This window comes from Fusarium flagelliforme (assembly GCF_020744385.1).
Source record: "Fusarium flagelliforme strain FIESC 12 MPI-CAGE-AA-0113 chromosome Unknown B0J16scaffold_6, whole genome shotgun sequence".
NCBI lineage: Eukaryota > Fungi > Ascomycota > Sordariomycetes > Hypocreales > Nectriaceae > Fusarium > Fusarium flagelliforme.
In genome coordinates, this window is record NW_025763508.1 from 1,569,032 (window position 1) to 1,596,293 (window position 27,262).

General features: G+C 48.5%; 10 protein-coding genes and 2 non-coding genes across 12 annotated transcripts; 9 read left to right on the plus strand and 3 right to left on the minus strand.

Annotated features, from left to right (window-relative positions):
* Nucleotides 1-459: 459 nt before the first annotated feature.
* Nucleotides 460-1,943, plus strand: B0J16DRAFT_290911 (ER lumen protein retaining receptor-domain-containing protein). Its single transcript, XM_046124267.1, has 4 exons — nucleotides 460-732; nucleotides 785-843; nucleotides 896-962; nucleotides 1,012-1,943. Exons 1-4 carry the CDS (start codon nucleotides 705-707, stop codon nucleotides 1,503-1,505), a joined length of 648 nt encoding a protein of 215 aa, XP_045980096.1. The 5' UTR covers nucleotides 460-704; the 3' UTR covers nucleotides 1,506-1,943.
* Nucleotides 1,944-2,058: 115 nt separating this feature from the next.
* On the plus strand, nucleotides 2,059-2,834 carry B0J16DRAFT_417175 (transcription initiation factor TFIID 23-30kDa subunit-domain-containing protein). Its single transcript, XM_046133660.1, has 2 exons — nucleotides 2,059-2,252; nucleotides 2,299-2,834. Exons 1-2 carry the CDS (start codon nucleotides 2,082-2,084, stop codon nucleotides 2,701-2,703), a joined length of 576 nt encoding a protein of 191 aa, XP_045980097.1. The 5' UTR covers nucleotides 2,059-2,081; the 3' UTR covers nucleotides 2,704-2,834.
* B0J16DRAFT_347117 (uncharacterized protein) lies at nucleotides 2,835-3,447 on the minus strand. Its single transcript, XM_046128527.1, has 4 exons — nucleotides 3,317-3,447; nucleotides 3,248-3,263; nucleotides 3,017-3,199; nucleotides 2,835-2,962 (listed from the first exon to the last, which is right to left on the minus strand). The coding sequence occupies exons 1-4, from the start codon at nucleotides 3,414-3,416 to the stop codon at nucleotides 2,929-2,931; spliced, it is 333 nt and encodes a 110-aa protein (XP_045980098.1). The 5' UTR covers nucleotides 3,417-3,447; the 3' UTR covers nucleotides 2,835-2,928.
* An 867-nt stretch (nucleotides 3,448-4,314) lies between these two features.
* B0J16DRAFT_172589 (glycoside hydrolase superfamily) lies at nucleotides 4,315-5,866 on the plus strand. The gene is made up of 3 exons (XM_046122440.1): nucleotides 4,315-4,697; nucleotides 4,744-4,880; nucleotides 4,929-5,866. Exons 1-3 carry the CDS (start codon nucleotides 4,506-4,508, stop codon nucleotides 5,605-5,607), a joined length of 1,008 nt encoding a protein of 335 aa, XP_045980099.1. The 5' UTR covers nucleotides 4,315-4,505; the 3' UTR covers nucleotides 5,608-5,866.
* Nucleotides 5,867-6,283: 417 nt separating this feature from the next.
* Nucleotides 6,284-11,783, plus strand: B0J16DRAFT_290919 (uncharacterized protein). Its single transcript, XM_046124268.1, has 4 exons — nucleotides 6,284-7,127; nucleotides 7,177-7,723; nucleotides 8,323-8,438; nucleotides 9,006-11,783. The coding sequence occupies exons 1-4, from the start codon at nucleotides 6,602-6,604 to the stop codon at nucleotides 11,549-11,551; spliced, it is 3,735 nt and encodes a 1,244-aa protein (XP_045980100.1). The 5' UTR covers nucleotides 6,284-6,601; the 3' UTR covers nucleotides 11,552-11,783.
* A 667-nt stretch (nucleotides 11,784-12,450) lies between these two features.
* On the plus strand, nucleotides 12,451-13,791 carry B0J16DRAFT_308635 (3-oxo-5-alpha-steroid 4-dehydrogenase-domain-containing protein). Its single transcript, XM_046124883.1, has 3 exons — nucleotides 12,451-12,664; nucleotides 12,715-12,918; nucleotides 13,027-13,791. The coding sequence occupies exons 1-3, from the start codon at nucleotides 12,581-12,583 to the stop codon at nucleotides 13,612-13,614; spliced, it is 876 nt and encodes a 291-aa protein (XP_045980101.1). The 5' UTR covers nucleotides 12,451-12,580; the 3' UTR covers nucleotides 13,615-13,791.
* A 988-nt stretch (nucleotides 13,792-14,779) lies between these two features.
* On the plus strand, nucleotides 14,780-17,043 carry B0J16DRAFT_374546 (major facilitator superfamily domain-containing protein). The gene is made up of 4 exons (XM_046130612.1): nucleotides 14,780-15,362; nucleotides 15,413-15,540; nucleotides 15,590-16,620; nucleotides 16,674-17,043. Exons 1-4 carry the CDS (start codon nucleotides 15,244-15,246, stop codon nucleotides 16,932-16,934), a joined length of 1,539 nt encoding a protein of 512 aa, XP_045980102.1. The 5' UTR covers nucleotides 14,780-15,243; the 3' UTR covers nucleotides 16,935-17,043.
* Nucleotides 17,044-18,382: 1,339 nt separating this feature from the next.
* B0J16DRAFT_t259 lies at nucleotides 18,383-18,454 on the minus strand. The gene has a single exon. It is a non-coding gene; the product is annotated as a tRNA-Asp (tRNA).
* A 558-nt stretch (nucleotides 18,455-19,012) lies between these two features.
* Nucleotides 19,013-19,084, plus strand: B0J16DRAFT_t238. Its single transcript has one exon. It is a non-coding gene; the product is annotated as a tRNA-Asp (tRNA).
* A 1,062-nt stretch (nucleotides 19,085-20,146) lies between these two features.
* Nucleotides 20,147-21,827, plus strand: B0J16DRAFT_347125 (LicD family-domain-containing protein). Its single transcript, XM_046128528.1, has 2 exons — nucleotides 20,147-21,300; nucleotides 21,371-21,827. Exons 1-2 carry the CDS (start codon nucleotides 20,513-20,515, stop codon nucleotides 21,504-21,506), a joined length of 924 nt encoding a protein of 307 aa, XP_045980103.1. The 5' UTR covers nucleotides 20,147-20,512; the 3' UTR covers nucleotides 21,507-21,827.
* A 70-nt stretch (nucleotides 21,828-21,897) lies between these two features.
* Nucleotides 21,898-25,254, minus strand: B0J16DRAFT_347129 (uncharacterized protein). Its single transcript, XM_046128529.1, has 3 exons — nucleotides 24,548-25,254; nucleotides 22,367-24,496; nucleotides 21,898-22,318 (listed from the first exon to the last, which is right to left on the minus strand). Exons 1-3 carry the CDS (start codon nucleotides 24,777-24,779, stop codon nucleotides 22,107-22,109), a joined length of 2,574 nt encoding a protein of 857 aa, XP_045980104.1. The 5' UTR covers nucleotides 24,780-25,254; the 3' UTR covers nucleotides 21,898-22,106.
* B0J16DRAFT_347130 (uncharacterized protein) lies at nucleotides 25,255-27,119 on the plus strand. The gene is made up of 2 exons (XM_046128530.1): nucleotides 25,255-25,692; nucleotides 25,801-27,119. Exons 1-2 carry the CDS (start codon nucleotides 25,659-25,661, stop codon nucleotides 26,931-26,933), a joined length of 1,167 nt encoding a protein of 388 aa, XP_045980105.1. The 5' UTR covers nucleotides 25,255-25,658; the 3' UTR covers nucleotides 26,934-27,119.
* Nucleotides 27,120-27,262: the final 143 nt, after the last annotated feature.

The following is a 27,262-nucleotide window of genomic DNA, read 5'->3' on the forward strand; positions in this document are numbered from 1 at the left end:
TATCCCCTTTCTCGGAAGGAATCCTAAGTTAGCTCATCTAGATATTTAGTCATCTTAGATGCCTGCAGAATAAAAGTCAAATCGTACAAAGAAACGAAATACTGTGATTGATAGTGTGGTTCATGTAGTTGAAGATAACCTTGCCATAATGCTTTGTTCTCAAGCCATGTAGTCCTTCAAGATTAGGAAAGGGCGACGAATACCGTTATGGAAGGCGACATGCACCAAGCATATGTTGATTTGAAGTCTGATGGTTTGTAGTCGGTTGAACCTTGAGCTACCTAAAGACAAGAGGCTTTCGTTATTCCCGGTCTTTTCCCGAATACAGGGGTCAAAGGCACTTGCGCCACACTTTCTCCTGCCAGATGTGGCTGTGTGGCCGTGCATCACAGCACAGCAACGTGATGGGACACATGCGAGACATTACGTAGCTGGACGACCCAATGAGCTTGCAATCGCGTCGTGTCCTTTTTCCGGCCGAGCTCAGTTTCAAGATTCATGATCCTCGATCCTCAAGCTCCCTTGCCAAATTCCTCGAGCCATCAACATCAACCGGTCTCAATTGCGCTTTTCACTTCCCCCCAACCGCCTTTGACAGGTCGTCGCTCGCTTTCCAACTTGCTGCGCTCTTAGCAGCTATCTTTAACTTCTTTCCACTTTCTTATCTTACTTAGCTTTGCGACGACAGTTGCACCACCGCAATCATGCCTTTGAACGTCTTCCGAATCGCCGGTATGTTTCGACTCGAAAAATCCCATCACGAACTTGCTAACATGTCATTTAGCGGATTTTTCGCATCTCGGCTCCATCTTCATCTTGCTTCACAAGATGGTGCAGCTTAACGTTAGACCCCCCTTGTCAATTTCGACAGATCAGCAATACTAACAAACACCAGAGCTGCTCGGGTATCTCATTCAAGTCTCAGACTCTCTACATGCTTGTCTATATTACCCGCTATCTCGGTATGTTTCACGAAAGAAAACACCATATACGCCTTCTGACAGCCTCCAGATCTTTTCTCGACCGATAGCATCTACAACTTCATCTTCAAGATCCTCTTCCTTGGTTCGCAAGGTTACATCATCTACCTCATGACCAACGCCTACAAGCCTACCAACGATCCTAATGTCGACACTTTCCGCGTTCAGTACCTCCTCGCTGGAGCTGCTGTCCTAGCCATCATCTTCCCTTACCACTACACCTTTTCTGAGATTCTGTGGGCCTTCTCCATCTGGCTCGAGTCTGTGGCTATCCTTCCTCAGCTCTTCATGCTTCAACGAACTGGTGAGGCCGAGACCATCACCACCCACTACCTCTTCGCCCTCGGTAGCTACCGCGCTCTTTACATCCCCAACTGGATCTACCGATACTTCTCCGAGACACACCACAAAGTCGACACCATTGCCATTGTTGCCGGTATTATCCAGACCGTCCTGTACAGTGACTTCTTCTACGTGTACTACACCAAGGTCCTCAAGGGCAAGAAGTTCAAGCTCCCTGTCTAAGCTGTTTCGCAAGACACCGAGATATCTGTACGATAGAGCAACAAAGCTCTCGAAATGTGTCCCATGTTCGCTGGCACAGTAACGATCAAGTAGCTACAAGACAAGGCAAGACCATAGTTTCGGTCACGACAACTCCGGCTTCAGGAGTCGCATGCACGGCGTTGGTTTGGGAGGTCAACAAGGCGGTAATCACAAAGGCGTCGCCGTTTGGCTTGGAGATTTGAGGAAAATGATTGTTGATTTCAGTGCTGTAAAGTCAAAATAGAGAGTTGTATGTTTGTTGAAAGCTGCTACCAATTGCAGTCGCTCCACAAAGTAGTTGAGATCAACTTTCAGAGCGACGGATTAAGGTAGTCTGAATGATTGACAAAGAATGGAAATTCACATGAGAAACTCATAGTGCTTGCTTTTAGCTCTCTTTAATTAGTCGCTCTAAGCTCTTGGCGCTTTGCGGCTCATTAGCAGTCATGACATCTAATCACGTGACTATAATTCATTAACGCGTTACCTATAGGCTACCCCCAGGTTCAGCTTCAACTTTATAACCACTTATCGCATTTCATCAAAACCGTCAATATGGCTAGTGATGCGCCCGAAAAGACTACAGAGCAGACCTCTCCTGCGCCAGAGGTTCCTCCTACTGAGGAAGCTCCCCCAGCACCAACAGTTCCTGAATCGCGATTGCCGACCCGCAAGGATGTCTCCCTTCGCGAGTTCTTGAACAAGATGGACGACTACGCACCTATTGTACGCTTTTCATCCTCGTTAAGTTGATCTCTCTAACACGGCGCAGATTCCTGATGCAGTCACCAACTACTACATGACCAAAGCTGGTCTTCCCCCACCACCACAAACCGATCCTCGTCTTGCGCGACTGCTCGCTCTCGCGACACAGAAGTTCATCGCAGACATCGCTGCAGACGCTTATCAGTACAGTCGAATCCGTGCATCGTCAAACACCAACAATCCCATGGGCTCCCTTGGTGCGGCGGCCGGTTTCCCCATTCCTGGACAACCAACAGGTCAGCCCGGAAGTAAGGATCAAACGAAGGGCGCACCTCTCGGTATCCAGCGACCGGGTTACGGTGGTGGTGGTCAGGGTGGTAGCCAGAACAGAACTGTCCTAACTATGGAGGATCTCGGTATGGCTGTTGGAGAGTACGGCGTGAACGTCAAGCGAAGCGAGTTCTACCGCTAGGTTTTGTTTCTGAAATGGATACTTGTTTGCAAGGCGTTACGGTAAGGGTTCACGGAAGGACAGGGTCCACATGATATCAATACACCACCAGCGAAGTCTGGACTGGGTAAAATAGATAACCTTTGAATGCGTATGAAATCTCTCATTGAAGTCATTGCTCTAGTGATGTTACATGTAGTCTTTTATACATGGGTATACCCAGATTCCAGCTCCTATTCAAACAATCTACCTCTTATCCCAAATGTTGGGCTTTCGTGTACTATAAAAACTCGTCAGTACTGTCTTATCAATCGTTTTGAAATGTCTAGCTTACGGTGCAAACTCGCCAAGCTTGTGTCCAACCATATCCTCAGTGATGGTCACCTCATGGTAGTCCTTTCCATTGTGCACCTCGAACTTGAGACCGACGAAATTGGGCAGGATGGTGGCTGATCGGGCTTGTGTTCGTACTGGGGGCACCTTATCGCTTGTAGTCTTAGGCCAGACAATGGGGAGGCTATCGCATGTTAGAGCAGTCAGGGTAGTCGAATCGGTCGAGGCTTACGGCACCAAGTGTGGCCCTATCGACGAGAATTAGCAACTGGACAGCCCCTGAGACGGAAGATCAACATACCCTTCCACACGGAACGCTTGAGAAGAACCCGTGTCGCGTGCATTATCGCTGGCACATGTCGTTCTCGAAATTTCAGGCCGGCATCACCAAGCTTCACCATGCGACGGCTCGATCTGCAGGGGTGTTTTTCCGGATAGTTACTCCGATGCACGCACGTGACTCTGTATGTACCGCAAGGATCCTGGCCGCTGAAAATAAGCACCCAAATTGCCTGCCTCAGCCCCGACAAGCTGATCAATTTATTCCGTCTAGGATGCTGCCGGTAGTCGAGTCGCTTGCTGCCCCCAGCCAAGTGGGTGTCAGAAGAATTATCCTCCAAGGCTTAGGCTACAGAAATAAAGTGGCCTAAATGCTGGCCTAAACTTGCCTAAAGTGATCAAATTATTTCGTCTTCATGCTCTCGGCGACCAATTCTTCTGACACCCTGACGTCCGGGTCCTCAGCACATTTCCCATTGAACGGGTCTCGGCACTTTGCGGTTCATCAACCTGAGCCTTGTATGAACGGAAAAAGAATCCCACCAACGAAATAAGACTCAACGTTTCAATCACGGACGGTGTGATCAAGACATTGTCTAATTCATTGCGTCACTTGGTGTGTACTGTATGTATGATTCGGAGACGGTACTTGGAACGGATGAATTGTTTGATGCCAAGCCAAGTGGTATACCAAGACCGTCACTTTCAGACAACTCCAATCAAGCTTCTCAAAATCGAATATGTTTCTCCCAACTCCGCAGTTGTCAATATAACTTGTTTTCGCCACTATGCTTCCCGTCGGCAACACGGCGCGCTCATTAATATAAGGGGGCCATAGCTTCTGTTTCAGACGGAAGAACAGGGAATACTAGTCCATCCAAAATGGGTCATGGAAGGACATGTTCCTCTTCTTCTCCAGAGTCTGATCGAAACTTGGAACAAGTCAACCGAGACTATACGCCATGTGGGCACACGGAAGAACCATCGCGGGTGGGTAGATGCGTTAACGGTTAACCCATGTAATATCTCATCTTAATGCAAGTGCTACAACCTTGCCAGGTAAAGTTGCACAGGGCGCCAAGGTGTATATAAAGTCGCCATGAATCCCAAGTTATTGTTGTTGATTCTGTGTGGCTCGTTGATCGATCCTATTACAGTCTTTTGAAACAAGAAACGAAACTTTACAGTCTTTATCTCTTCCTCTAGCAAACATGCGTTTCACAGATCTTCTTCTCGCAAGCGCCGGCGCTACACTTGCTCTGGCTGCTCCTTCTACCGACAAGCGTGCTGCTGGCAAGTTCCTCTTCACCGGTGCTAATGAAGCTGGTGGTGAGTTTGGCGAGAAGAACCTCCCTGGCAAGCTTGACAAGGACTACACATGGCCTAGCACCAAGTCCATCGATGTAAGAACACTTTCACTTATAACTCTTCCCATACTGACTTTGTTAGACCCTTGCTAGCACCGGCATGAACACCTTCCGTGTTGGTTTCTTGATGGAGCGCATGACTCCTGGTGGCATCACTGGTGCTATCGATGAGACCTACTTCAAGGGTCTTGAGAATGTTGTCAAGCACATCACCAGCAAGTAAGTATTCATACTTGCACCATACAGAACCTTGTCTAACAAGCACAGGGGCAACTACGCTGTGATTGACCCTCACAACTACGGCCGTTTCAACGGTAACATCATCACCAGCACTGCTGACTTCAGTGCCTGGTGGTCCAAGGTTGCCAAGCGCTTCGCCAACAACAAGTATGTCATCTTCGACACTAACAACGAGTACCACGATATGGAGAACTCTCTTGTTGCCGACCTCAACCAGGCCGCTATCAACGCCATCCGCAAGGCCGGCGCTACCTCCCAGTACATCTTTGTCGAGGGTAACTCCTGGACTGGTGCCCACAGCTGGGTCTCCAGCGGCACTGGCGAGGCCATGAAGAACCTCAAGGATCCTCAAGACAAGATTGTCTACCAGATGCACCAGTACCTCGACTCTGATAGCTCTGGTACCCACGAGGCTTGTGTCAGCGCCACCATTGGTGCTGAGCGTCTCAAGGCTGCTACTAAGTGGCTCAAGGATAACAAGAAGAAGGGTATCATCGGTGAGACTGCTGCCGGCGCCAACTCTCAGTGCATTGAGGCCCTCAAGGGCGAGCTCCAGCACCTCCATGACAACTCTGATGTCTGGACTGGTTGGTTGTACTGGGCCGCTGGACCCTGGTGGGGTGACTACATGTACAGCATGGAGCCTGCGGATGGTATTTCTTATAAGAAGGTTCTTCCTGAGATTAAGAAGTTCATTGGTGCTTAAGGGAGCCATTCTAGACTGTTGAGTCCGTCATGATGGAAGAGGGACTTGCCTCGTGATGATTGTTACTGTATATACTTATTTGACGTACATAGTTTCTGAGTACAGTTATCACATTTGCCAACGAATATGTCTGGCTGGGGCCTTGTATTGTTCCCCATTGTCTTGTGTTCTCGTCTTCCAACACACCCAAGTACCTGGCTGGTCTGTGATGAAGATCACACGCCCTGTCCCAGACATGAGAAATAAATCTAGACTTTACGGCGCCAAAATCAATTAGCTTAAGTATAGCCTTAAGCCAGCATAGGATGCTCGAATTATTTCGTCTTTTAGGCTTTCGGCAACTCATTCCTTTAACCATTCGGCGCTTGTATGATACTTAGATACACAGGAAGTGGTCGCAATGAATTCTCAAGTCTGACCAAGGGAAAAATGATATACCGTCAAATTTCCTAGCTCTCTGACGTCCGACTAGAACTTTTTATCTGACTACTGGAATGTCAATTCAATTTGCATGATAATCTTCGTGATTCTGCCTCTTGTTTCAATCATGATCAATTCCCGTGTAAGTGATACAGGGTAGGCTGATTGGAAGGTCGCATGGTGGGGTATCACGTGGAGTCGAGACCTTGAGATGGATGGGAAATGGTGAGCGGGCGTCCCCCAAAAGAGCAAGTAGGGATTGTCCAACTCAAAAACACCAAATTTCTGGTATCTCCTTTACATCGCCATTCCAACACTGTGCCATTTGTTCCCGTAACCTCATGCGATTCCAACACGAATAAAACGAAGCCGCAAATAACGGCGTACGCCCCTTTGACGACGCCCTTACCTGCGTGCTGTTACCACTTCCCTACAAAGAAGCCACCTTCGCTCTTGGCTAATTTCAGACAAACAAAAAACCGCTTTCAACCCCTACAATCAACAGTACGATTGTCACCTCATACCCTACGAATATCACACACACCTAGCGATCTCAGATCAACAAAAAAATTCGATGCCCAGCGCAACGGCTTCCGGAGCTGATACGGGTGGCTCGGCTCGGTCTCGCGATCATAAGCAGGGCAATCAGGGACGAACCTTCACCCCCGACCAGGAGGCAGCTGTTATCCGTATCCGAAAATGCGAGGCCACTGCTTTTTATGACATTCTGAACCTCGAGAGTGTCAAGACCACATGTACCGAATCCGAGATCAAGAAGGCTTATCGGAAGCAATCGCTTCTGACCCACCCGGACAAGAATGGACATCCTCATGCAGATGAGGCTTTCAAGATGGTCAGCAGAGCCTTCGGAATTCTGGGCGACAAGGAAAAGAGAGACAAGTTTGACAGATTTGGCACCGATCCCGATAGTCGATTTGCCAGCGCCCAGGCGAACAACCCCTTCTTCAACCAGCGAGCTGGTGGTGGTGGTATGGGTAGAGGAGGTGGTCCGATGTTCCAGGATGACTTGACCCCAGAGGAAATGTTTGCCCGTTTCTTTGGCGGAGGTGGCGGCGGCTTTGGTGGTGGTCCATTCGGAGGTGAGCAGACCCGATTGTCTAAGATATGAGACTCATACTAATATCGCAGCTTTTGACACAGGCCCTCAGTTTGTCTTCAATTTTGGCGGAGGTCCCGGAATCCGGGTGCATCAGTTTGGTGGAGCAAGGCCCAGAACGAGACCACGAGAAGCTGCTGCTGGACGACAGAACGAAGGCAACGTTTTCCAAACCTTCCTAGGTCTACTACCCATTATTCTGTTCTTTATTCTGCCTATCATCACCTCATTCTTCTCCGGCGACTCTGGAACCTCTTCGGCATCGAATCCTCGTATGGTATACGATAACCCTCTACATCCTTACACACAACAGCGCACGACACCGAACCTGAATGTTCACTACTACGTGAACCCCGAAGAAGTCGCCAAATATTCCGACTCCAAGCTCAACAAGCTCGATCGTACAGCTGAGCATCAGTTGTTGAGGCATCTCAGGAATGAATGCGAGAATGAGTTGATTTACCAACGGAGGTTGCAGGATGCTGCTCAGGGATGGTTCTACCAGGATCCTGACAAGATGGCGCTCGCACAGTCATACACGAAGCCGTCTTGTGATAGATTACGCAACCTTGGAGTCAAGTTTTAAGGATGTGTATGCGTGTACAGTTTAAACTCAAGTCGATGGGAGCGAAAGGAAGTGAATATATGTTGTACGTTTCTTGAATAGGAGTCGGCGTTGTGGCATTTCTGGGACTGCATGGCGACGAAGGAAACCGGACCTAACGGGAGAACGACGCCCATAATCACGTTATGTATCATTCAGCGTATAATGCTTAAGGGGTATTTCCTAGAGAGTATGTGTGTTGCGATGCAGATTTGTTGTACTGTGTAGAGTGACAATCGCTACTTTGGCTGAGATGTCGCATTCAGAACTTGGACCCTTGGCCTGAGCTTTGACCGTTGAGACTATTGTTCCAAACCTGGTGGATGGAGCTAACGATTAGACCCTTCCTTAAATGCAGAGAATAGAATCTTCAGCATCCCAACGCCGAAATTACTGCCTCGTTGTCGCAATGAGTATCTTTCATGTTTGTGTAAGTCGTTCATGTCTCATATTGTCTCAGTAACTTGAACGAATATCTATGCGGTTAGCCTTGGTGGTATGATAAAGATAGCCGGGGACAGCGCTTAGCTGCCACTTTAAAGTGACCAAAGTTGCCGTATAAGCGGTGAGCCAGGCATCCATTGGCGATACAAGGCATTTCCTTGTACATCATGAGCTTAGGTCCTCTCAGTAAAGCAACAGGAACAAGGAGGCCCCACGTCATCGCTCCCGTCGCGGCCCGTGGCTGTGGTAAGCAAGTGGCGGGGCAGACGCAGACGCAGGAGCAACAGTGGAGGCATCCTGTAGACACCCGCAACTTCAGCTTTGCGCATGCCAAACTTGACTCATTATTTGCTTCTGCTACAGGGAAACTTTCGCTCTGAAACCTTGACGCAGATATCACTTGCTTCTCGCTTTGCAGTGGCTTCTAGTCTCAGCGAATTGCCTCTCTTCACGTTGCACCGCCACCTACAGCGCGGGACGGACCCAGTGACGACACATCTCCCCACACGAGCTTGTTACTGCGACAAGCAGGGTCGAGCGAGCTGCAAGATTAATATATTCATGTGAACGAGACTTGTTTTGCGCCAATCTTTACTCTGATTCCATCGCAAAGTCCGCTCAAATTTCGTATACAGCTTACATCACTTGTTCAACTGCTGCGAATCGCTCCCCCGCAATTCCGCATACTTGCGACAGTGTATCAGGTCACAACGACAAGGGTCAAAGTCGCATTCACTCACATACTCCTGACATGTTCCTCTGACACCTGAATCTTTCAACTCGAAACCACACTCAATACAAACGGACATAAAGCGATGTCGAATAATCCTTGGGCTGAAGGAGGGAATGACGGCGGTTGGGAGGATGTTGGACCCCGCCGCGACGGACAATCCGATAAGACGAACCAGCCAGTCCCTTCAGTTTTAAGACCCGGCGGCGCTTTCGATAATCAGGATGAACAACAAGCATGGGGAGACGCGAGAGGACAGCCGAGTTTCCAGCAAAGTCCTCAAGGAACTCCTGCTGCGCTACAACCAGGTGGTGATAAAGCAGAAACAAACCCATTTCTACGGAAGAAGGTCCCCCAAAGACAGGATCAACCACCGACCGATTCTTTTGCGAAGCTAGGTCTTGACGAGCCCAGCACAAACCCATGGCAACCCGCCATGGATGGGCAAAATGGTTCGCTACTACCAGCTCAACCAACACCACAGAATGGCTCGCTCCTACCACCACAAACAGCACCACAACCAATCCCGAACCTTATGGACGATAGTATCCCAAGAGACAGATGGACGCCAACACCAGAGCCTCTACCTGCCGGATCACCAGGCATGGTTTCGCAATTATCCGACAGAGACTCACCCGGCTGGGATGAGGACCCATTAGGCAGGAACGACAAACCTCCTGCCCTGCCAATGAAGGTCTCTGCAGGGGCCATGGGAGATGGAAATATATGGGATGATTGGGGTAGCGCTGATAAAGGGAAGAACAAGGCCACAGAAGAAGCGCGACCAGGTTCGCCTGATGACTGGAATCTGATAGAATCAGAGCCTTCGACAAGTCCCACCAAAGAAGACGCACCAGAGAAGCCTCCCTTGCCGCCCAGACAACCGACGCTGCCGACAGAAGGCTCATCTTGGAGACCTTCCAGAGACCCAATCGACGGAAAGACTGAGACATATCAAATTAAGAACATACAATGGCATGACTCGAGCGCTTCACAGAATCCACGAACATCCCCGATATTGATTCAAAACGCAAATGGGCCCTGCCCTCTTGTCGCTCTGGTCAACGCGCTCACACTGACAACGCCTGCTGATATCGAAGACACTGCGCTTGTGCAGACTCTTCGATCGAGGGAACAAGTCAGCTTAAACCTACTCCTGGATGCTGTCTTTGACGAGCTCATGTCACCGAGACGTACCAGCTCTGAAGATGCTCTACCAGATGTTGGCGATTTGTACGCCTTTTTACAAAGCTTACACACTGGCATGAATGTTAACCCACGCTTCATACCGACAGATAGCATCAAAGAGGCGTATAAACGCACTTCATTGACGCATCTGCATCCTGCTGAACGCGGAGACTTAATCCCAGGGACTTTCGAGAACACCGCTGAAATGGGCTTGTATGCCACATTTTCCATTCCTCTAATCCATGGATGGCTGCCACCAAAGAATGACCATGTGTACGAAGCGCTGGAACGACAAGCCGGATCTTACGAAGATGTTCAAAATCTCCTTTTCCGAGAGGAAGAGCTTGAACAGAAGTTATCAGACCCCGACGGTGGGCTCACCGAGCCTGAGCAGCAACTATACCAAGACATCATGATAATCAAGGAGTTCTTAGAGAATTCGGCTACTCAACTTACACCTTATGGTATCGAAGTTATTGGCAAAGCCATTAGGCCTGGTACTTTTGCCATTCTCTTCCGAAATGACCATTTCAGCACTCTGTACTGCCATCCCCAGTCCATGCAGCTCATCACGCTAGTGACGGATGCGGGTTTCAAATCTCATGATGAGATTGTATGGGAGACACTGTCAGACATTAATGGTGGAAACACCGAATATCTTTCTGGGGACTTCAGAGTTATTGGCTCAGGGGGCGCTGCTCCTTCGACAAGCGCAGGGAACTATTCCAGCAACGACGGTGGAGAATGGACAACAGTACAAAACAGACGCGGAAAAGCGCCAGATGCTGATAAAGCTCCAATGAGTACAAGTGCTGAGCAAGAAGACCGGGACTTGGCTCTTGCATTACAACTACAAGAGGAGGAAGAGGAAAGACATAGAGCAGAAGAGGCACGAAGACGAAGAGAGAGCATGCTTTCGGAGCAATTTATTGAGCAACAAGCTCTTCAACCACCAAATGCGACACGTGGCAACCGCGGAGGCCGTGGAGGTCCAGGAGCATCTCCATCTGGTAGAGGAGCTCGAGGTGGAGGCGTCACTCGGGGGGCCAGTGGTCTCGTCCCTGGGCGCAATAGCTCTGTCAGCGCGCCCACGACGAACATGACCAACGCGCAGCCTAGAGTACCCGCCCAAAGGGTACGGTCACTTATTCCAGCTCAACCACCACGACCGGCAGTGTCAAGAGCACCCGATGAAGCCACAGACGATGCGCCGCCATCCTATGAGCAGTCGGCACACGACAGAACCTATCAGCCGCCAGTGGGACATCCTAGCCATCCCAGCAGCAGTCCTACGATTTCAAGACAGACAACGGCAGCGAGTGTCAACTCTTCGATACCGCCAGGACAGAGACCCTTTGGCCAGTTTGCGGGCAGACGACCTTCGGGTCCTGGGGTAGGGGTAAATGGCGGGCAGAGGGACAGGGACTGTGTCGTTATGTAAGGACAAGGACGATGATATGAGAAATGGAATGGGAACTTGGAGGATTTGGCGTGGATTTAATGGGTAATGCAAACATGGCGCTTTCTTAAGAATATAATTCGTGTTTCTACTTAAGGAGGGGTCATAATATCTTGAAACCAACTCAAATGCAGGGACTTTGTGTTACCCTATCCTTTTAACGTAGTCCAATCATGAAGATCAATTTATATGCAAGATAATCAGGCTATTTAAGAAGCATGTTCACATGTGAGACTATTGGTGGCCAGGTGAAAGATGCGGTTGAATGCTGACTACTCATGCAGGCATTAGGATATTAGAGTCATAAGAGCCTAAGAGATGAAATAATTTAGACCTAAACTTAGGCTACTTTATTTTACTATCCTAATTTAAAGAACGTTTTTGACTAGTGTATTGAACTGGTCCCATTGCTTTCCAACGACCCAGTGTCTTTTTGAGGTGTGCTGCTCTGGCTCAAGCCTCTTCTCAATCGCTTCATTGATCTGTGCCACTAGATCATGTACAGCTTTGGTACCCAGGGTGTAGGCCGTAAGCTCAGGTTGCAATAAAAGGGTTATGGATAGTGCTTCTATGCCCTGCAACAAGTTGTTTTCGGTTGCTTCCAAAAATTTACGTTTGGCCGGTCAGGGGGACTCGGTCTTTCCCCTTTGACGCAGGCATGGTTTGAGATGCAGCGCGACAACAAGGCAGGCAATTCAGATATTCAATGGAGAAATGAATTGTATGAACTGGAGATATACGTAAACCAATTCCCATGGTGTCAGTGATTCAAGAGAGACAGAAAGTTATTATCTGAAGTGGTAGGCGGTGGAGAGTGTCAGAATAGTGGTTGCGCAGCTACCCGCTTGAACTTGTTGACATCATGGAAAGAAGAAAGGCCAGTTCAATTTATGCCATTCATCGGTTTTGCTTACAAGGAACCGAATTTCTGACCCAATTGCTCAAAATTGAAGTCTAACTCTTTCATACGTCTCAGTTGTGTTGTTGAAACGCAGACCCCCTATTGTCATCATGGCCATCATTGAAGGGTGGTTACCACCCACTCGGGAAAACTACAATTTCATCCTCAATGTCTGGCAAATCTCTTATCCGATCGTAAGAAATCCCCTCAAAAGCATGTGAAATGTCACGTCTAATATGAACAGATTGGCTCGATTCAATGGCTGACCAAGTGGTATGGCATGGGCAAAACTTCAGTCTCCAGTCGTCTTAACCTGCCAGGCCGTATAGGCTGGTTGACTATGGAGGTTCCAGGCGCCATGACGTTACTGTATCTGATGAAAGTTCTTCCTGAACAACATGGAATTGATGATCTGCCGTGGCAGAACAAGGTCCTTGCGGGATTGTTTGTAAGTTGAAACTTTGTTACTCCCGTTCATCTTGCCGTTGAGGGGATGTTCGCTACCGAGGTAGCCTCCTCATGAGGAGTAAATGAGGCTAATGAATGGGGAATCCAGGTGATTCACTACTCTTACCGCGCGGTCATGTTCCCCTATCTTCAGCCGTCCATGTCGCCTCTGCATATTGCGGTGTGGCTGCTTGGCTTCAGCTTCCAGATCTTTAACGCAACATGTATAGGCTCATGGCTCGCAGCCTACGGGCCCATCACAGAAGCAGCGTGGTCATCACATTCGTCCATCCTGCAATTCTCAGCAGGAATTCTAATCTTCTACATCGGCCTCTCGGGAAACTTCTTCCATGACGAAGAGCTTCGTGACATCCGACGCCGGGAGATGCAGCGGCAAGAGCGTGTCAAGCTGGAGCAGAACGGCAAGAGTGACAACAAGGGCGTGGAGAAGCACTACCAGATTCCGCAGGCGGGTTTGTTCCGGTACGTGCTGTTCCCACACTACCTATGCGAGTGGGTAGAGTGGGCTGGGTTCTGGATGGCGGCCGGCTGGGGATGCGCGCCTGCGAGGGCGTTTCTCGTGAACGAGATGTTTTCCATGTTCCCGAGGGCTGTGAGGGGAAAGAGATGGTACATGGAGAGGTTTGGAGAGGACAAGGTTGGAAAGAAGTGGGCAGTTATCCCGGGAGTTTGGTGAGCTAGGATGAGGATGCTAGATTGACAGGAGGAGCCGCGTTGAGGTTAGACTGCTGTCTTGTGATAATCACGGGTTAAGCATAATGGACTGAGTGCAGTGTATGAAAGCATAAGAGACGAAATAATTAGGTCACCTTAGGCTAGCTAAGACTAGCACTTAGGTTAGTTTATTTTAGTGGTCTAATCCTTAGACAATTCCTCTATTATTCAGTGGCGGTTAAGCACAAGTGTATAGCATAAAGGTGTATAGAGTGCTGTATGAATAGTCTTGTATGAACCGATGGTAAGAGCCGAAAGGAAACAGCCGAAGAGTATAATTAATTAATGATGAAATTATAGAGTTTGTATGAGAGTAACAACGGTAGATGAAATCCATCATTTACCGTTATTGATATTCTTTAATATTGGAGAATGAGAGTTGCCGACTCCAATTGCCGACTGATACTTGGCACGGACCAATTCGACCCTCCAACTCCGCATTCAGGTCTTGAACCGACCATTCAGACCGGGAAATTACCCCAGAAATCCGGGGAAAGGGCGATAATGACTGTAAATAATCTTACGATTGCTAATTGATCTTTGTTTTGTGGACTCGGGAAGAGAAGGGAAGATCTGGGGGAGAATCTGGGGAAAGTGTAGATAATCGTAAGATGACAACAGTTGAAAACCTGGGGAAGCCTGTATATCTGAATACATAGAGTCAAGAGTAAAGATACGTATTTTTGGAGTTGTTTTACCCGGATAGATTGGCTGCATGGCCGTTTTCTCCACGTGGTGACTGACCTGACAAGTGCGAAACTGAGTGATGATCACTTCCATCTGTCACTCAAAGTTCTCCAACGCTTGACCTCAACTTTACTGCATTTAAACGTCTTCGGTTACAGAATAAGTTCAAGTTGGCCACCCATTCATTTCCCCGCACAGCAGACTAATAACAGTCAACTCACTCTAGGCCAACCTAGTTCTTAAGCTAAATTATTTTGCTCCTCAACTTGTCCGAGTTTCCGTTACTGAGAGAATGACAGACAAGAAAAGAAAAGAGATAAGGGATCCATCCATATTAGCCGATACAGCCAATACTTTGTACTGTAACGCACACAACGGTCATAGTGCATATTTAACCAACAGGGGCTCCGCGGAAGAAATAGACCTGGACAAGGGAAAAAAGAGGAAATCCAATATTGCGGGGGAAGCCTTCCCTAATGCAACACAAGACCCTTGTCTAGACCCAAGTAAGGCCTCTCACAGACTCATTCTAGGGCAAAACGGGGGCAAAAAACTCAGACACTTGACACTCTCTGCAACCTTTAAACGACATCCTAGTTTCGTGAGGGGAAATACACACAGACATACTTTAAATACTGTACATACTGCACTGCACTGCACTGCACTCGGGAAATATACACAGACATCAAGAGGGGTTTCGCCTAGCTCTATCCCCGACACGGTAGCCCGAGGTGCTATCCTTCCCTTGGCTTTTGCTATATCAACCTGCACCCTGCTCCCCTTTTTTTTATTCTATCCATTCTGATCTGCAGACACACAGCTTTATTCTTTATTGTTTTAAAGCTACATCTCTTTTTGGGCTTGTTGTTTTTCTCAGTTTGATACCCCGTGCCCTTCAGTCATCATGGCTATCTCTTCGGATAGGGATCAGGAGAAGGGTTTCGATGAGCAGTCTGATATGAAGGACGTTAACCGTGGCACTGTTCATGATGCCGCTGGTCATGGCCAGTTTGCTACTGACTCGTGAGTCTATCTCATCTCACTTGAGTCTCACTCATACTAACTTCACTTAGCTATGGTAACCCTCTTGTTCAGTTCGACGCAGCTGCTGAGCGCCGACTACGATGGAAACTCGACTTGTACACCGTCCCAACTGTAGCAGTCCTATATCTCTTCTGCTTCATTGATCGTGCCAACATCGGTACGTCTCAACATCATCTCTCATCGCATCTCACTCTAACAACCTCCAGGTAACGCTCGTATCGCTGGTATGGGAGTCGATCTTAACCTCCAGGGCTACGACTACAACAAGATCCTCTCAGTCTTCTACATCTCATACATCATCTTCGAAATCCCCGCCACCGTCACTTGCAAATGGATGGGCCCCGGTTGGTTCCTCCCCGGTACCTCTCTCGCCTTTGGAATCGTCAGTGTCGCCACAGCCTTCTGCAACACCCAAGCTGCTCTCTGCGGTGTTCGTTTCCTGCTTGGAATCTTCGAGGCTGGCATGTTGCCCGGAATCGCCTACTACCTTTCTCGATGGTACAAGCGCTCTGAGCTTACTTTCCGTCTGTCGCTTTACATGGTTATGGCTCCCCTCGCTGGTGCCTTCGGTGGTCTTCTTGCTAGTGCTATTCTCAAGCTCGACCATTTCGGTAGCCTTCACAGCTGGCGAATGATCTTTGCTATTGAGGGTGTCATTACCATCGGTCTCAGTCTTCTCGCTTTCATCACCCTTACCGACCGACCCGAGACCGCCCGATGGCTCACCCAGGAGGAGAAGGAGCTCTGCATCGCCCGTGTCAAGTCCGAACGTCTCGCCCAGACCGAAGTCGTCGACGGTATCGACCGAATCAAGCTCTGGCGCGGTGTTTCCAACCCTGTCACCCTTCAGATCGCCTTCATCTTCCTCTTCAACAACATCACCGTCCAGGGTCTCGCTTTCTTCCTCCCCACCATTGTCGGCAGCATCTACCCCGATTACAGCGTTGTCCAGAAGCAGCTCCACAGTGTTCCTCCTTACGCCGTCGGTGCTTGCTTTGCTCTTATCTTCCCTGCTATCAGTTGGTGGGTTGACAAGCGACAGATCTTCATCATCTTGTCCGCGCCCACCGTCATTATCGGCTATGCTATGTTCTTGGGATCCCAAGAGGCTGGTGTTCGATACGGTGCTTGCTTCCTCATTGCCAGCACTTGTATGGTTTTGGGTACCATGACAAACGCTCACATCAGTGCCAACGTTGTCAGTGATACCGCTCGAAGCAGTGCCATTGGTCTTAACGTAAGTATACAAATTCCAGCTCTACTCCCAACAATTCGCTAACACTCTCTCAGGTCATGTTTGGCAACATTGGTGGTCTCATCGCCACCTGGTCGTACCTCGACAAGGACAAGCCCAACTACCCCATCGGCAACAGTCTCAACTGTGCTGCAGGATGTCTCATCTTCTTGATCAGTATCTCAGGATATCTCTGGATGAAGTGGGATAACCGACGACGTGACAAGAAGAACGTCGAGCAGGAATTGGCAGGCCTGTCCTCTGAGGAGATTGCCAACCTCGACTGGAAGCACCCTGGCCACAGATGGCACAACTAAGATGCTTGCATGCGGACATTAAATTTTGGTTATCAGTTAGCGCAAGGTATTTGTGTGTCAAATTGGGTTTCTTGGATAGTAGCGAATTTCGAATTATGAAAGAAATTGCAAACCTTCAACAGTGTTTGTATCCTCTAACTGCTACTGGCGTCTCTACTCGTGCAACTTCTTTTGTGAATAACGAAACGCCTGATAGCTCGCTGTCTTATCGAATATCAGCTGGCCGCCCCTTTTGATGTTTCATGGTGTACGAAGTCATGGAGACTCAACCGATCGACCAACAACGACATCGCATGGACTTGCTGCCTCCTCGGCACATTGTTCCATCTCATCACCAAACTCCTATTTCATGTCCATAGTTGAGTCGTCTGCAATCCCTGATGACTCCTCGACTTTATTTCTTCTTAGTGCCTTAAATTGATCGCGTTTAAGTTCAAGTCTTTTTGATCTCCTTAAAACAGGCTTGTCTTTCGTATCTTTACTTGAGTCGTCCTTCTTGCGTTTGCGCTTCTTTGTCCCATCAGATTTGTCTGCAGGTGAGTCCGTAGTTCCTAATGACGCCTTCCATCTGCCTGTACATCTTGCTTCTCTTTTGTCACCAAAGTCCGAGCCGGTCGTTCTATATGCGTAGTCCGTCCTTGCTGACAACTCCTCGCACTTACGTTTTGCTGCTCTCTCGGCTATCAGGGTCTGAGAGGGTAGCCAATTCGAATTGTTCGTCATGTATGGAAGTGGTGGGCGTAAGAGAATGGCGCCATTCTCATTGTACTTTGGCTGATGTTGTAGTTTGGAAACCATGATTGCAGAAATAATCCTAAATCATCACATGATTCGTCCTTGTAGTAGTAGGGATCATGCCATGTGCGGTAGCCAACAACGTGCGCCAAATATCGATTCTGGGGTGGGATAGAGAGAATGTAGCTCCAGAATAGCGTATAAGCTGCCTTCACCAGTTGGGCACCTGCCTCCATCATTTACCCCCATCCCTTGTGCAATTACCTCGAGTCTGGTGTTTCGTCAATCAGGACTATAAGGCTTCTTAAACATGTGCTCCTTCATCTTCAGCAGACGTACAGTTGCAACTCCTAGAAGTAGGAGTGGAAGGAAGGTGCTGTCTCTCGTACAAGCGTCCAAGTGTTGTAAGGAATGGCCGTCAAGAACATAAGAGACAAAATAATTAGGTTGCCTTATGATAGCCAGAGTGGTGCTTAGGTTATTTTATATCAACACCCTGAGTCTTAGAGGATAATCTTTCTGTTACCTATCTGTCAGGCAAGCAGCATACATAAAGACCAGAAGACCAGGTTACGGAGCTCTTCTATCTCAGGCAAGCGAACAGAACAGACATACCAAAAAGAGGCAACCTGATAGCAACCCATCTATTTATTGTCTTAGATGGACCAGATAAAATGCAAAAAAAGAAACCTGCGTATCGCAGGTGGCTGGATCTCTCCCGCCGGGAATTGAACCCGGGTCTCAAGCGTGACAAGCTTGCATACTGACCACTATACTACGGAAGATGAACTGGCTGAGCCAATTGTAGCTGGGGATTTGTTGAGAATTGGTCAACTATTGGTTACTAATAGCTCTGCGTTGGAGATCATCGAGAATCTGGACTGTGAGATTCTGACAATTGAGTTTACACATGCATTGCGCGAAGGATGCAGCGTAAGCTTGAAGTTTATTATCTGTCGATCTCAATTATGCTTCGAGCTAAGTTTGTAGGATAAGCTTTGAGGTGGTCTGGACCGATAGGGATATCCATTTTATCAATCGAGACCTGTTCAACACCATCCTCTCCTTTCTCGGCAGCCAATTCTTCTGATATCCAACGGCCTTTTTGTCACTCCATTGCAGATGCAGAACCAATCTTGAAGTCCATGATTCTAGCCAAGTCCCAGCGGCCTAGTGGCGATGTTCCAGACCGAGTTGCTATCACGAATGAACATGTTTCCGCGACTCAGGGTTGTGCAGGAGCAGACTCAACATCTTCTGCTCACCACTGCCCTCAAATGCTGTATATACCATATTTCCAGGGCACCAGACATCGAACTCACTACAATTGGCTTAGCCAATCATCTTCCGTAGTATAGTGGTCAGTATGCAAGCTTGTCACGCTTGAGACCCGGGTTCAATTCCCGGCGGGAGAGTCGCCTCATGAGAACTACTCATGAATTCCATTTTTTGGTGTTTCGGATGATGTTTCTTTTTTTCGGAGGTAACATTGCATTGGATGCGGGTGGTGGGTGGTTACCACAGTGTCGGTGGTGCTAAAACGCCTCAGCAATCGGAGAGTTGATGACGACGCATTAGGCCATGCCAGATGGGGCTACCGATCAGATCTCGCCTGTTCCGTAGTGTAAGTCGAGATCTATAATCGGTTCATGGCTTTTACTTTGCTATTCTAGAACTATAGTGAGTCTTGTCAGTTGATCATAAAACAAAGTTAATGGCGAGAAAATGATGTGAGAATGTCGACTTGCAGGCGCCTTTTTTTTTTCCATCATAATTTTTACAAACTGGTTTTACAGGCTTGGCTTCATCTCAGAGTCTCTTGGCATTCTGATTAACGGCCGGACCAGCACACGACCGCTTCCTCTGCGGGGCTTAGCGCTTCCGAGAACAGTCCACTAAAGTCTGTCAGAGTCCGCGTATACCTTGTTACTACGGAGTATCAGTGTTGGCATTTCTGGGCGTAGGAATATTCATTACACAGCCAAGATAATACGGTGGAACTTGCAATGGATGTTTGCGCGGCACAAAAGAGTCGTGTTCGGGTGTTGGTTGCCGTGGAATTCGAGAGGGCGGTTAAATTTGAGCCTCAACGGCTGAATAGTACTCTGGAAATGGAATGAAAATGTCAGCAAGACGCTAAAATATAATAATTCTAGACCAAGTGATATGGACGCTGAGGCTGCATGAAAAGAAGCATAACTACGGAGGTATGATAAGGCGTTGATACGATCTATGTTCCCTAGTAGGTAAGACATGGATTCAAGGATGAGAATGCCAGAATAAAATAGCCCAAATACTGGTAAAATAGCCAACCAAATTATTCTGTCTCTCATGCACCTAACTGTTAGACTTTCTTAGCGCTCAGGATTCCCCGTCCGGGTAAGGAGGCGCGTGCTCAGCTTCCCCCGCGCCCCCTGACGTTGTCGCGGCGCCGCCCACTTCCCTCGCTCGGGTCCAGGCTCAAAGCCAGGGCCATCCACATCTTCCGTCATTCATTCACTCCTTCGAAGGAACTACTACTACTTCTTATCAGCGGCTTCTCTCTCTCTTTTTTCCCGCATCTCTAATCATGCAAACTTCTTGTTGGTGACACTCGCACCTAATCTGCCTGGACCATTGCTTTATATCGCACTGCATTGTCCCAACAAACAAGGCATTGTTAACTTCCTTTCTCCCTGCATTACTACACTATCTCAACTCGAATAACACTATCGCTACCGAGATCTGGGCTGATCGACATCCCACCACACATTGCATATCACATTTCGATTCGAGCGATTGTCTTGCATACGACTCTACAATTATCCTACCCTTTGACAAAACAACACAATAACACAACAGAGATGCGCTCTGTAAAGTCACTACTCCTATGGAGTCTGGCTTCATTCTCTGCACCAGCAGCCGCCCTCCCTCCACTATCCGGCGAAACTCGAAAGTTAGAAACCTCGTCCCTCTCAAAACGCGCCGACGATAAACCAAAGCCGAAGACACCGAAATACTTTGTTGAAGCCGGTCGCAATATTGAGCTTGGCCACTACGATGGGCGTTACTTCAAATGGAAAATCGGATATGACGAACATCGCGATGTTCTTCGAGACTTGATCCGAAGTTACCTGTTTACTATGGACAGTTACGGCGTTGAGACATGGATCGCTCATGGAACCTTGCTGGGTTGGTGGTGGAATGGGCAGATTATGCCTTGGGATTATGATCTTGATGTTCAAGTCTCAAACAGCACCCTTCAGTGGATCGGCGATAACCTCAACCGTACGGAACATAATTGGAATTACACCGAAACTGATACAGGGAAATTTATATCCAAGAGATACCTGCTGGATATCAACCCTCACCATGTCGACATTGACCGGGCTGATGGTAGAAACATCATCGATGGACGTTGGATTGACATGCAAAACGGCATGTACGTTGATATCACCGGGCTGCGCGAACGGGAGGTATCGCGACCAGGTATCTGGAGTTGCAAGAACAAGCATCGATACAAGAGCCAGGACCTGTGGCCCATGCGCATCACAGAGTTTGAAGGTGTCAAGGCTCGCGTGCCTTTCAACTTCAATAAGATTTTGGTTGATGAATATGATACTAAGAGTTTGGTCACCGAGAGTTGGGCAGGGTAAGTCATAATAGCCTTTCTTCGCCGTTATAACGGTGCGTGTAGGTTTACATGCTAACTGAGTTTACAGCCACCGATGGGATCATGACAACAAGATTTGGATCAAGGAGAACGAAGAGGAAGCAACGCAGCGTAAGCTCGACGCTGTTGATCGTCACCTGGCTGTTGATAAACCCGAGGAGGCAACGAGCGAGCCATCTACGTAATCCTTACCCTTCAAAAAAAAACTTCAAATTCGCAGCCCGCGAATAAGCAACGAATCACGAACTACATTGTATTAATTTCACGAATCACGCAGAGGCAGTCATACCTCTTGCTGCACAGGAGGCGTTGGATGTGGATCAATGGCGTTGGAGAGCGGATTTCAGCATAAACCGTTTGGCCAAAACTGGCTGGCGCGGAATTGGACGGCGTCGTATTTGCATTGCTGGATACTTCTTTGTATGAATCTTGTAGGATAAATGGCTGTAAACTTAGCTTAGAGATATCCCTGTTTGCTTGCACAGTTGTTTTGTGCGATCGTTATGGATGAACATGGTTTTTGCATCAGCGCATACCGAGAAATATCTCAAGGCAGTGAAAAAGAAGTATCGATACCATAAACGATAAAGCATGCTCGTTTAGCATGGCTTTGATGAATTATCAGCTTATTCTAGCACCTTTATTCCAGACACTGGACTAGGTCCTAATTATAAGTCTGAACTGGCATAAAATGACTTAAATTACTTCGCCTTGAACTCTTGGCCGACGTGGGCTATGCTGGCAAGTCTCAACTCCAGGCAGGGTATATAATACAATCACAACAATCATGACGCCTCTAGCCAACTCTTCCATGATACCTTGTTCTGCTTTTCCGTCTCCTGCCATCCTCCAAACTTCCCTGCACTCCCAAGATCAACCAATGGTGCCATGCTGGGTCGTCCATGAGCACATTGAAAAGGAAATGCACAACGTGAGAGGCGAACGATGAGTTCCTCACACTGTTGGATCGTAAGAACGTCGTTGAACATGATGGCACCTGACACAAGTTAGTTATACAATGGGGTATGAGGCAATAATGGCATACTTCTGCAAGCTCTGGAGTGCAACAATTCCAAGATGCCTCTTGGGCACCCATTGAAACGTGATATAAGGGGCTTGTCGGGAGCAGCAGGCGATGGTTGTACTAGCGGAATGCTGCTATCGACACTGCGCCAGACTTCTGTGCGCAGAAGTTCGATAAGTAGCCTAGGCTCTAAGCGACAGCGCTCGATGACACTTGGTGGAAGGCCGGTAACGACAACCTTGCCTCGTTGTGATGAAATGGGTGTTTGGTAAATGATACCCCAAGCAGCAAAATACTCGCGATGCTGTTCCAACAGAGACCACTCCTCACTCGGAACCTCAAAAATAATGGGCCGATCTAGCGACTCTGTCATAGACGATATTTGATTCGTCAAGGGGTCAGTCCTGAAGTACTCTGACATGAGCTCTTCTAGCTTGCATCGTTCATCAACTGCATGCTGATCAAGCATAACCAGTGCTGAGCGCAGTTTTTCAAGGGCGGAACTCTCAGGTCTTGCGCTTTCTAATGATAGTTTGACCAAAATAAATTTGCGGTCAACTTGGTCTATCACAGTGGCATGATGGAGTGCTTGACGAGAAATTCTCCCACTGAGGTTCATGGATCCTGTGTCAAACCTAACATGGCCGTTCCTGCCGCAGACGTGATGTTGGTCCGTGGTTGGGCCATCAAGGTACGGCACTGACGCTTCCACGGATTCAAAGATAGGATTTTCCCATGAGCTGATTACATCCTGAAGCCATTTGCTGGGCCGTTTGTCTCGCTTCTGTGTAAGTTGATTGGTAGTACCACTGCTTGTGTTACCGTCACTTGTTTCAGAATCAACAGTGCGGATATCAGAGCCCAAGCCACTGCTTACTGATAAACCACCTGGCTTGTCCTCTGGTTCAGGAGAAGGTATGTCGAACGGTTTGCGTAATAACTGTCCACCTTCTCCAACAAGGCGACCTGGAGAGTCTTGCTCTCGCGTTTTTGTACTAAGATCTTTTGTCTTTGAAATGGAGCTCACTGGCGTAGCTCTTCCAACTTTAACTCGATGCCAACCCTCAAAGGGGCTATCCACCCGCGCTGTAATCGAGTTGGACCTAGAAGCTGAGGCAACAGAGCTGGCCCTTGAGCTGCTCGATGAAGTGGCCTGCTTTTTGGTCGGCTTCTTAGACCGGCCTAGTGTCTTTGCCGTTGAGAATAATGACTCTTCTGGTGCTAGCTGGACTTTGCATGGTCGGAATTGATGCTTCTTGAGAAACCCGTAACATGTCGCCTTCAGGAGGTCAAGGATCGTAGACAACGTCTGACCTTGACTGTTTAGTTGGTCCGGGTTATTGATGCCCTCCAAACTGGAGGTTGTGATTTTCAGGTAGAACATGGGCCACCGTTCAATGCCTTTCCGGCTTCGTAGCTCTCTCCCTGTGAACTCATCAAGGCTTGACGACGTACCTCGATGGTCTTGGTCGCCATCGATAACACCAAAACTAGAGTTTCCGAATATCCTGTTGATCTCTTCGTAGAGGACGTCTGATCCAAATTCGTTATTGATAGGGAGAATTCCTAGACTTATGAATTGAGATCGCCTTGTTGCAACGGGATTTTTGCAAATGCACCCCTTGACGGAGACAGGTCCGCACGACGCCGAGATAGGTACCCAATCGTCTGCATCACTCGAGTCCGCAAGACTGGCCTGGACAAGAAGACGGGAGGTTCTCGATGTTATATCCATTTGGTCGGATGGCCGAAATCGGAGTTCACGCTGAGTAGCTGTATGTTTGACTGATACAGATATACCCGATGGCCACGCCAGAAGCATGCCCACGACAGCTCGAGTCAACTTCGACCATTCCTTGTCGACAGCAGATCTTTCACTGAACGTGGCTCTTTGTTTGACTCTTACTGGCATCGTGCCAAAAAGATCTCGGACTGTAGTGCGAGTTCCATGATCAAAGTTGACAAGCCGTAACTCAGGGGGTGCGGGCAACTGTCTAGCCAAAAGCCGGGCATTGTGGATTGTGATGGAGTTGTGGGAGATATGTCTTTCATGGTTGGAGGTAACGGTTAGAAGAGAAAACGTAGCAAGAGACGCTAAGAAATCACCGTGTTTTCCGTGAACCGATGACCGCGTAGGGAATTTGGATGTATCTATGCAAGCGAGAGTTAGTCAAAGTGTTGGAGCTCAACCGTTTCACTCACGGTGGAGCTTCCCGAGTCCCCCTCCATCTTTAAATTCCTCAGGTGGGATCCCGGACCCATTATCTTCAACGGTACAATTTCCTCTGCTGTAGTCGATCGAGATGTTGACTTTAGAAGCACCAGCATCCAAAGAGTTGGCGATTAGACCACAGACTACTCCGTTCAGGGATGTGATATTGACCGAGGATTTGAGCTTGTCGACGACATCCTGTGGAAGTTGCCGGATGATCATACTCTACGAAGGATCATGCTTGTTTGCCTCGAGTCGTCTTGAGCTGTGATGTTGTTGAATCTGCAAAAAGTTCAAAACGGGAGATGACGTCGAAGCGAGCTGAAGCTAGGGGTACCTGGTCTCTGGGGCGCTTTCAGGTAGCAGAAAAGTTGTCCTAAAGCTTAGGGCGCCAAAATAAAAGGAGCCCAAGTGCTGGTCTAAGCTGACATAAAGTGCCCAAATTATTTCGCTTCTTTGGTTCTTAGCAGACAGTTTTTCTGATACCCAGACGGGGCCCGGGCGATCTATTTAAGGCACAGTGGGTAACGTCCCCAAATCCAGGGTCCGCATAGTGGAGGTGGCGCCAAGAACGATGCACCTTTGAGACTCAACCGAAGCCTGTAGCCACAGGAGATATGAAGAGAGGACCCCTTGGGTATGGTAAAGAGGGGTGGGAGAATTTCTGCCTATTTTTTCCGTTGACCCAGGACAGACAAGCTATAGTAGAACGGGTCAGGAAGAATGTGAGAACATTCCGGGCCGTGATGTCTTTGTCTCGAATGTTACAGATCAATCACGTGATTCCGATCCCTACCATGTGGTGCTGTACCATCATGCTTCGCCGCTTTCAGCCTTCGTTGCCGCCCATACCACACACTTCGATCTGCTGACGACGTCTTTTCGAGCCTCATTCCCTAGTTTTCTGCTTTCCTTTACTGTCATTCTGTGTAGATTGTCGCTTCAATCTACTTGTTACTTCTACTCCTAGCGAGCCCTTACTCTAGCGATTCTCTTTCCTTACTGTTGCCATTGTCTCCCCGCCTCCGGGCGCTGCCCAACGACGCTGTATTGGTAGTATCGACTCGACGCTTCGTACCCATTTGACGACTTCTCAATTTGATGGCGACAACCGACGCGATTTCTCCAGAGCAAGGTGAGTGATTTAGCACTTGGGCTTTCAGGCAGGATACTTGCGATCACGCGATATCGCCACCTTGAAATTATCTTGGAAATCAGCAAAACTGATGCTAACATGGTCAAGACCGTTCAGGTCAGCGCAGGAGACCATTTTCAACATGGGTTAAAAAGCTCACCAATTTCAAATCTGATGGTGAGCGCCAAAAGAGGCACAAGAAGCGCAGCCACAAGAAAAACAACCCATATCCAGAGTCTGGCACGGTCGGCAATGGTGTAACCAACGGAACGAGTGCAACGAGTGCATGCACATTCACCACCACTACGGGCACAAGTAATACCAGCGTGAGCCAGTCGGCAAGGACATCTCGAGAAGATCAAGCCCCACCAACGATCGGGGGTCGGAGCCTAGCGGGCACAGTCTTGACCGACCATGAGGCCTCACATTCGCTTATGGCCCCCAGCCATAGAGCAGATTCTGTTGCCGGCACGAACCGTACCGTCGGTGGAGGAGTCGATTCTAGGAGGGGGGGAGACAGTACATTTTCAAGTCCAGCGCCATCTGTTCGATCTTTGACGACAACTTTGACTACGATTCAGTCTATGGCTCCCAACGGCCCCGGGCAGCCTCATCACCATGCTTCACAGAACCAAGGCAACTCGCAGTCCATCCAGTTCAGCCAGCCATTTCCCACCACGGGAGCGCCTGCGTCCGCTATCCCAGCTCATTTGGCTCCTACTGGCAATCCAACCACTTATACCGCTGCAACAGCCAATAATCTTTTGACTGACAACGCATCCATCCTCACGTTGGCATCATCCAGCAAGCGTCGGCGTCGGCGTTCTCTGGATACAGATGCGTCTGTGCGTGCTCTGGCTCCTTCATCTCTTTGGGGTGGTAGCCGTGAAAGCCTGCCCCTTAGTGTTCTTAGCGCAAATATCGACCCAATGGGCATGCCACCTACACCTGGAATTCACGGTAACCCTCGGTTAGGAGCCGAGCGAACGAGCATATACTCGGCCACAGGTGTTGGGCCTGCCATGGCCAGTGATCGCAACAGTTACTATGCCAAGCAAGGAGATGCAGCCAGTGTTCGAAGTGGGTTACTTGGCCATGGACGAGCCGAGAGTGTAAGCGGTAGCATTGGTGGTCTGAGCAGCCCGTTGGCTACACCACGAGAAGTATACAACGAGAAGAATGAGAACGAGAAAGAGGAACGGGAGATGACCTCTATGGCTTCTAGGACTAAGGAGGGATGAACATGTCTATTTCGCAGGAACGAATGATGCTTTACTTTCTTTCCGGTTACTGGGACGGTCGGTTTTGGCGGGTATAAGAGCGTAACTGGTGTTTTGATTGATTTTTATATAGAGCTCTGGTTCGGTACTTACTATAGGCAGTTGGGGAATGGTTTCCCTTAATATACCAACGATGATACCCTGAGATTGATCGTCTTAAAAACCTGACGAGAAGTGAACCTGCGACTTTGTTAGATCCTCTGAGATGTGATCACTTACTCCAACTCAAAGACCTTGAAGTGAAATATAAGACAAGTTGGCGAGCAACATTATCAATTTTGGCCAATGCC

What these genes read in the sequence shown, in the direction of transcription:
- B0J16DRAFT_290911 (XM_046124267.1), top strand. Translation starts at nt 705, where the DNA reads ATGCCTTTGAACGTCTTCCGAATCGCCG. An exon ending in GAACGTCTTCCGAATCGCCG is followed by an intron (nt 733 to 784) that starts GTATGTTTCGAC and finishes CATGTCATTTAG; the next exon opens with CGGATTTTTCGCATCTCGGC. An exon ending in ACAAGATGGTGCAGCTTAAC is followed by an intron (nt 844 to 895) that starts GTTAGACCCCCC and finishes AACAAACACCAG; the next exon opens with AGCTGCTCGGGTATCTCATT.
- B0J16DRAFT_417175 (XM_046133660.1), top strand. Translation starts at nt 2,082, where the DNA reads ATGGCTAGTGATGCGCCCGAAAAGACTACAGAGCAGACCTCTCCTGCG. An exon ending in TGGACGACTACGCACCTATT is followed by an intron (nt 2,253 to 2,298) that starts GTACGCTTTTCA and finishes AACACGGCGCAG; the next exon opens with ATTCCTGATGCAGTCACCAA.
- B0J16DRAFT_347117 (XM_046128527.1), bottom strand. Translation starts at nt 3,416, where the DNA reads ATGGTGAAGCTTGGTGATGCCGGCCTGAAATTTCGAGAACGACATGTG. An exon ending in AAGCTTGGCGAGTTTGCACC is followed by an intron (nt 2,963 to 3,016) that starts GTAAGCTAGACA and finishes GAGTTTTTATAG; the next exon opens with TACACGAAAGCCCAACATTT.
- B0J16DRAFT_172589 (XM_046122440.1), top strand. Translation starts at nt 4,506, where the DNA reads ATGCGTTTCACAGATCTTCTTCTCGCAAGCGCCGGCGCTACACTTGCT. An exon ending in CTAGCACCAAGTCCATCGAT is followed by an intron (nt 4,698 to 4,743) that starts GTAAGAACACTT and finishes TGACTTTGTTAG; the next exon opens with ACCCTTGCTAGCACCGGCAT. An exon ending in GTCAAGCACATCACCAGCAA is followed by an intron (nt 4,881 to 4,928) that starts GTAAGTATTCAT and finishes TAACAAGCACAG; the next exon opens with GGGCAACTACGCTGTGATTG.
- B0J16DRAFT_290919 (XM_046124268.1), top strand. Translation starts at nt 6,602, where the DNA reads ATGCCCAGCGCAACGGCTTCCGGAGCTGATACGGGTGGCTCGGCTCGG. An exon ending in TGGTGGTGGTCCATTCGGAG is followed by an intron (nt 7,128 to 7,176) that starts GTGAGCAGACCC and finishes CTAATATCGCAG; the next exon opens with CTTTTGACACAGGCCCTCAG. An exon ending in TTACGCAACCTTGGAGTCAA is followed by an intron (nt 7,724 to 8,322) that starts GTTTTAAGGATG and finishes GCGGTGAGCCAG; the next exon opens with GCATCCATTGGCGATACAAG.
- B0J16DRAFT_308635 (XM_046124883.1), top strand. Translation starts at nt 12,581, where the DNA reads ATGGCCATCATTGAAGGGTGGTTACCACCCACTCGGGAAAACTACAAT. An exon ending in GGCAAATCTCTTATCCGATC is followed by an intron (nt 12,665 to 12,714) that starts GTAAGAAATCCC and finishes TAATATGAACAG; the next exon opens with ATTGGCTCGATTCAATGGCT. An exon ending in AGGTCCTTGCGGGATTGTTT is followed by an intron (nt 12,919 to 13,026) that starts GTAAGTTGAAAC and finishes TGGGGAATCCAG; the next exon opens with GTGATTCACTACTCTTACCG.
- B0J16DRAFT_374546 (XM_046130612.1), top strand. Translation starts at nt 15,244, where the DNA reads ATGGCTATCTCTTCGGATAGGGATCAGGAGAAGGGTTTCGATGAGCAG. An exon ending in GGCCAGTTTGCTACTGACTC is followed by an intron (nt 15,363 to 15,412) that starts GTGAGTCTATCT and finishes AACTTCACTTAG; the next exon opens with CTATGGTAACCCTCTTGTTC. An exon ending in GCAGTGCCATTGGTCTTAAC is followed by an intron (nt 16,621 to 16,673) that starts GTAAGTATACAA and finishes ACACTCTCTCAG; the next exon opens with GTCATGTTTGGCAACATTGG.
- B0J16DRAFT_347125 (XM_046128528.1), top strand. Translation starts at nt 20,513, where the DNA reads ATGCGCTCTGTAAAGTCACTACTCCTATGGAGTCTGGCTTCATTCTCT. An exon ending in GTCACCGAGAGTTGGGCAGG is followed by an intron (nt 21,301 to 21,370) that starts GTAAGTCATAAT and finishes CTGAGTTTACAG; the next exon opens with CCACCGATGGGATCATGACA.
- B0J16DRAFT_347129 (XM_046128529.1), bottom strand. Translation starts at nt 24,779, where the DNA reads ATGATCATCCGGCAACTTCCACAGGATGTCGTCGACAAGCTCAAATCC. An exon ending in GGGACTCGGGAAGCTCCACC is followed by an intron (nt 24,497 to 24,547) that starts GTGAGTGAAACG and finishes TCGCTTGCATAG; the next exon opens with ATACATCCAAATTCCCTACG. An exon ending in GCACTCCAGAGCTTGCAGAA is followed by an intron (nt 22,319 to 22,366) that starts GTATGCCATTAT and finishes AACTTGTGTCAG; the next exon opens with GTGCCATCATGTTCAACGAC.
- B0J16DRAFT_347130 (XM_046128530.1), top strand. Translation starts at nt 25,659, where the DNA reads ATGGCGACAACCGACGCGATTTCTCCAGAGCAAG. An exon ending in CGCGATTTCTCCAGAGCAAG is followed by an intron (nt 25,693 to 25,800) that starts GTGAGTGATTTA and finishes AACATGGTCAAG; the next exon opens with ACCGTTCAGGTCAGCGCAGG.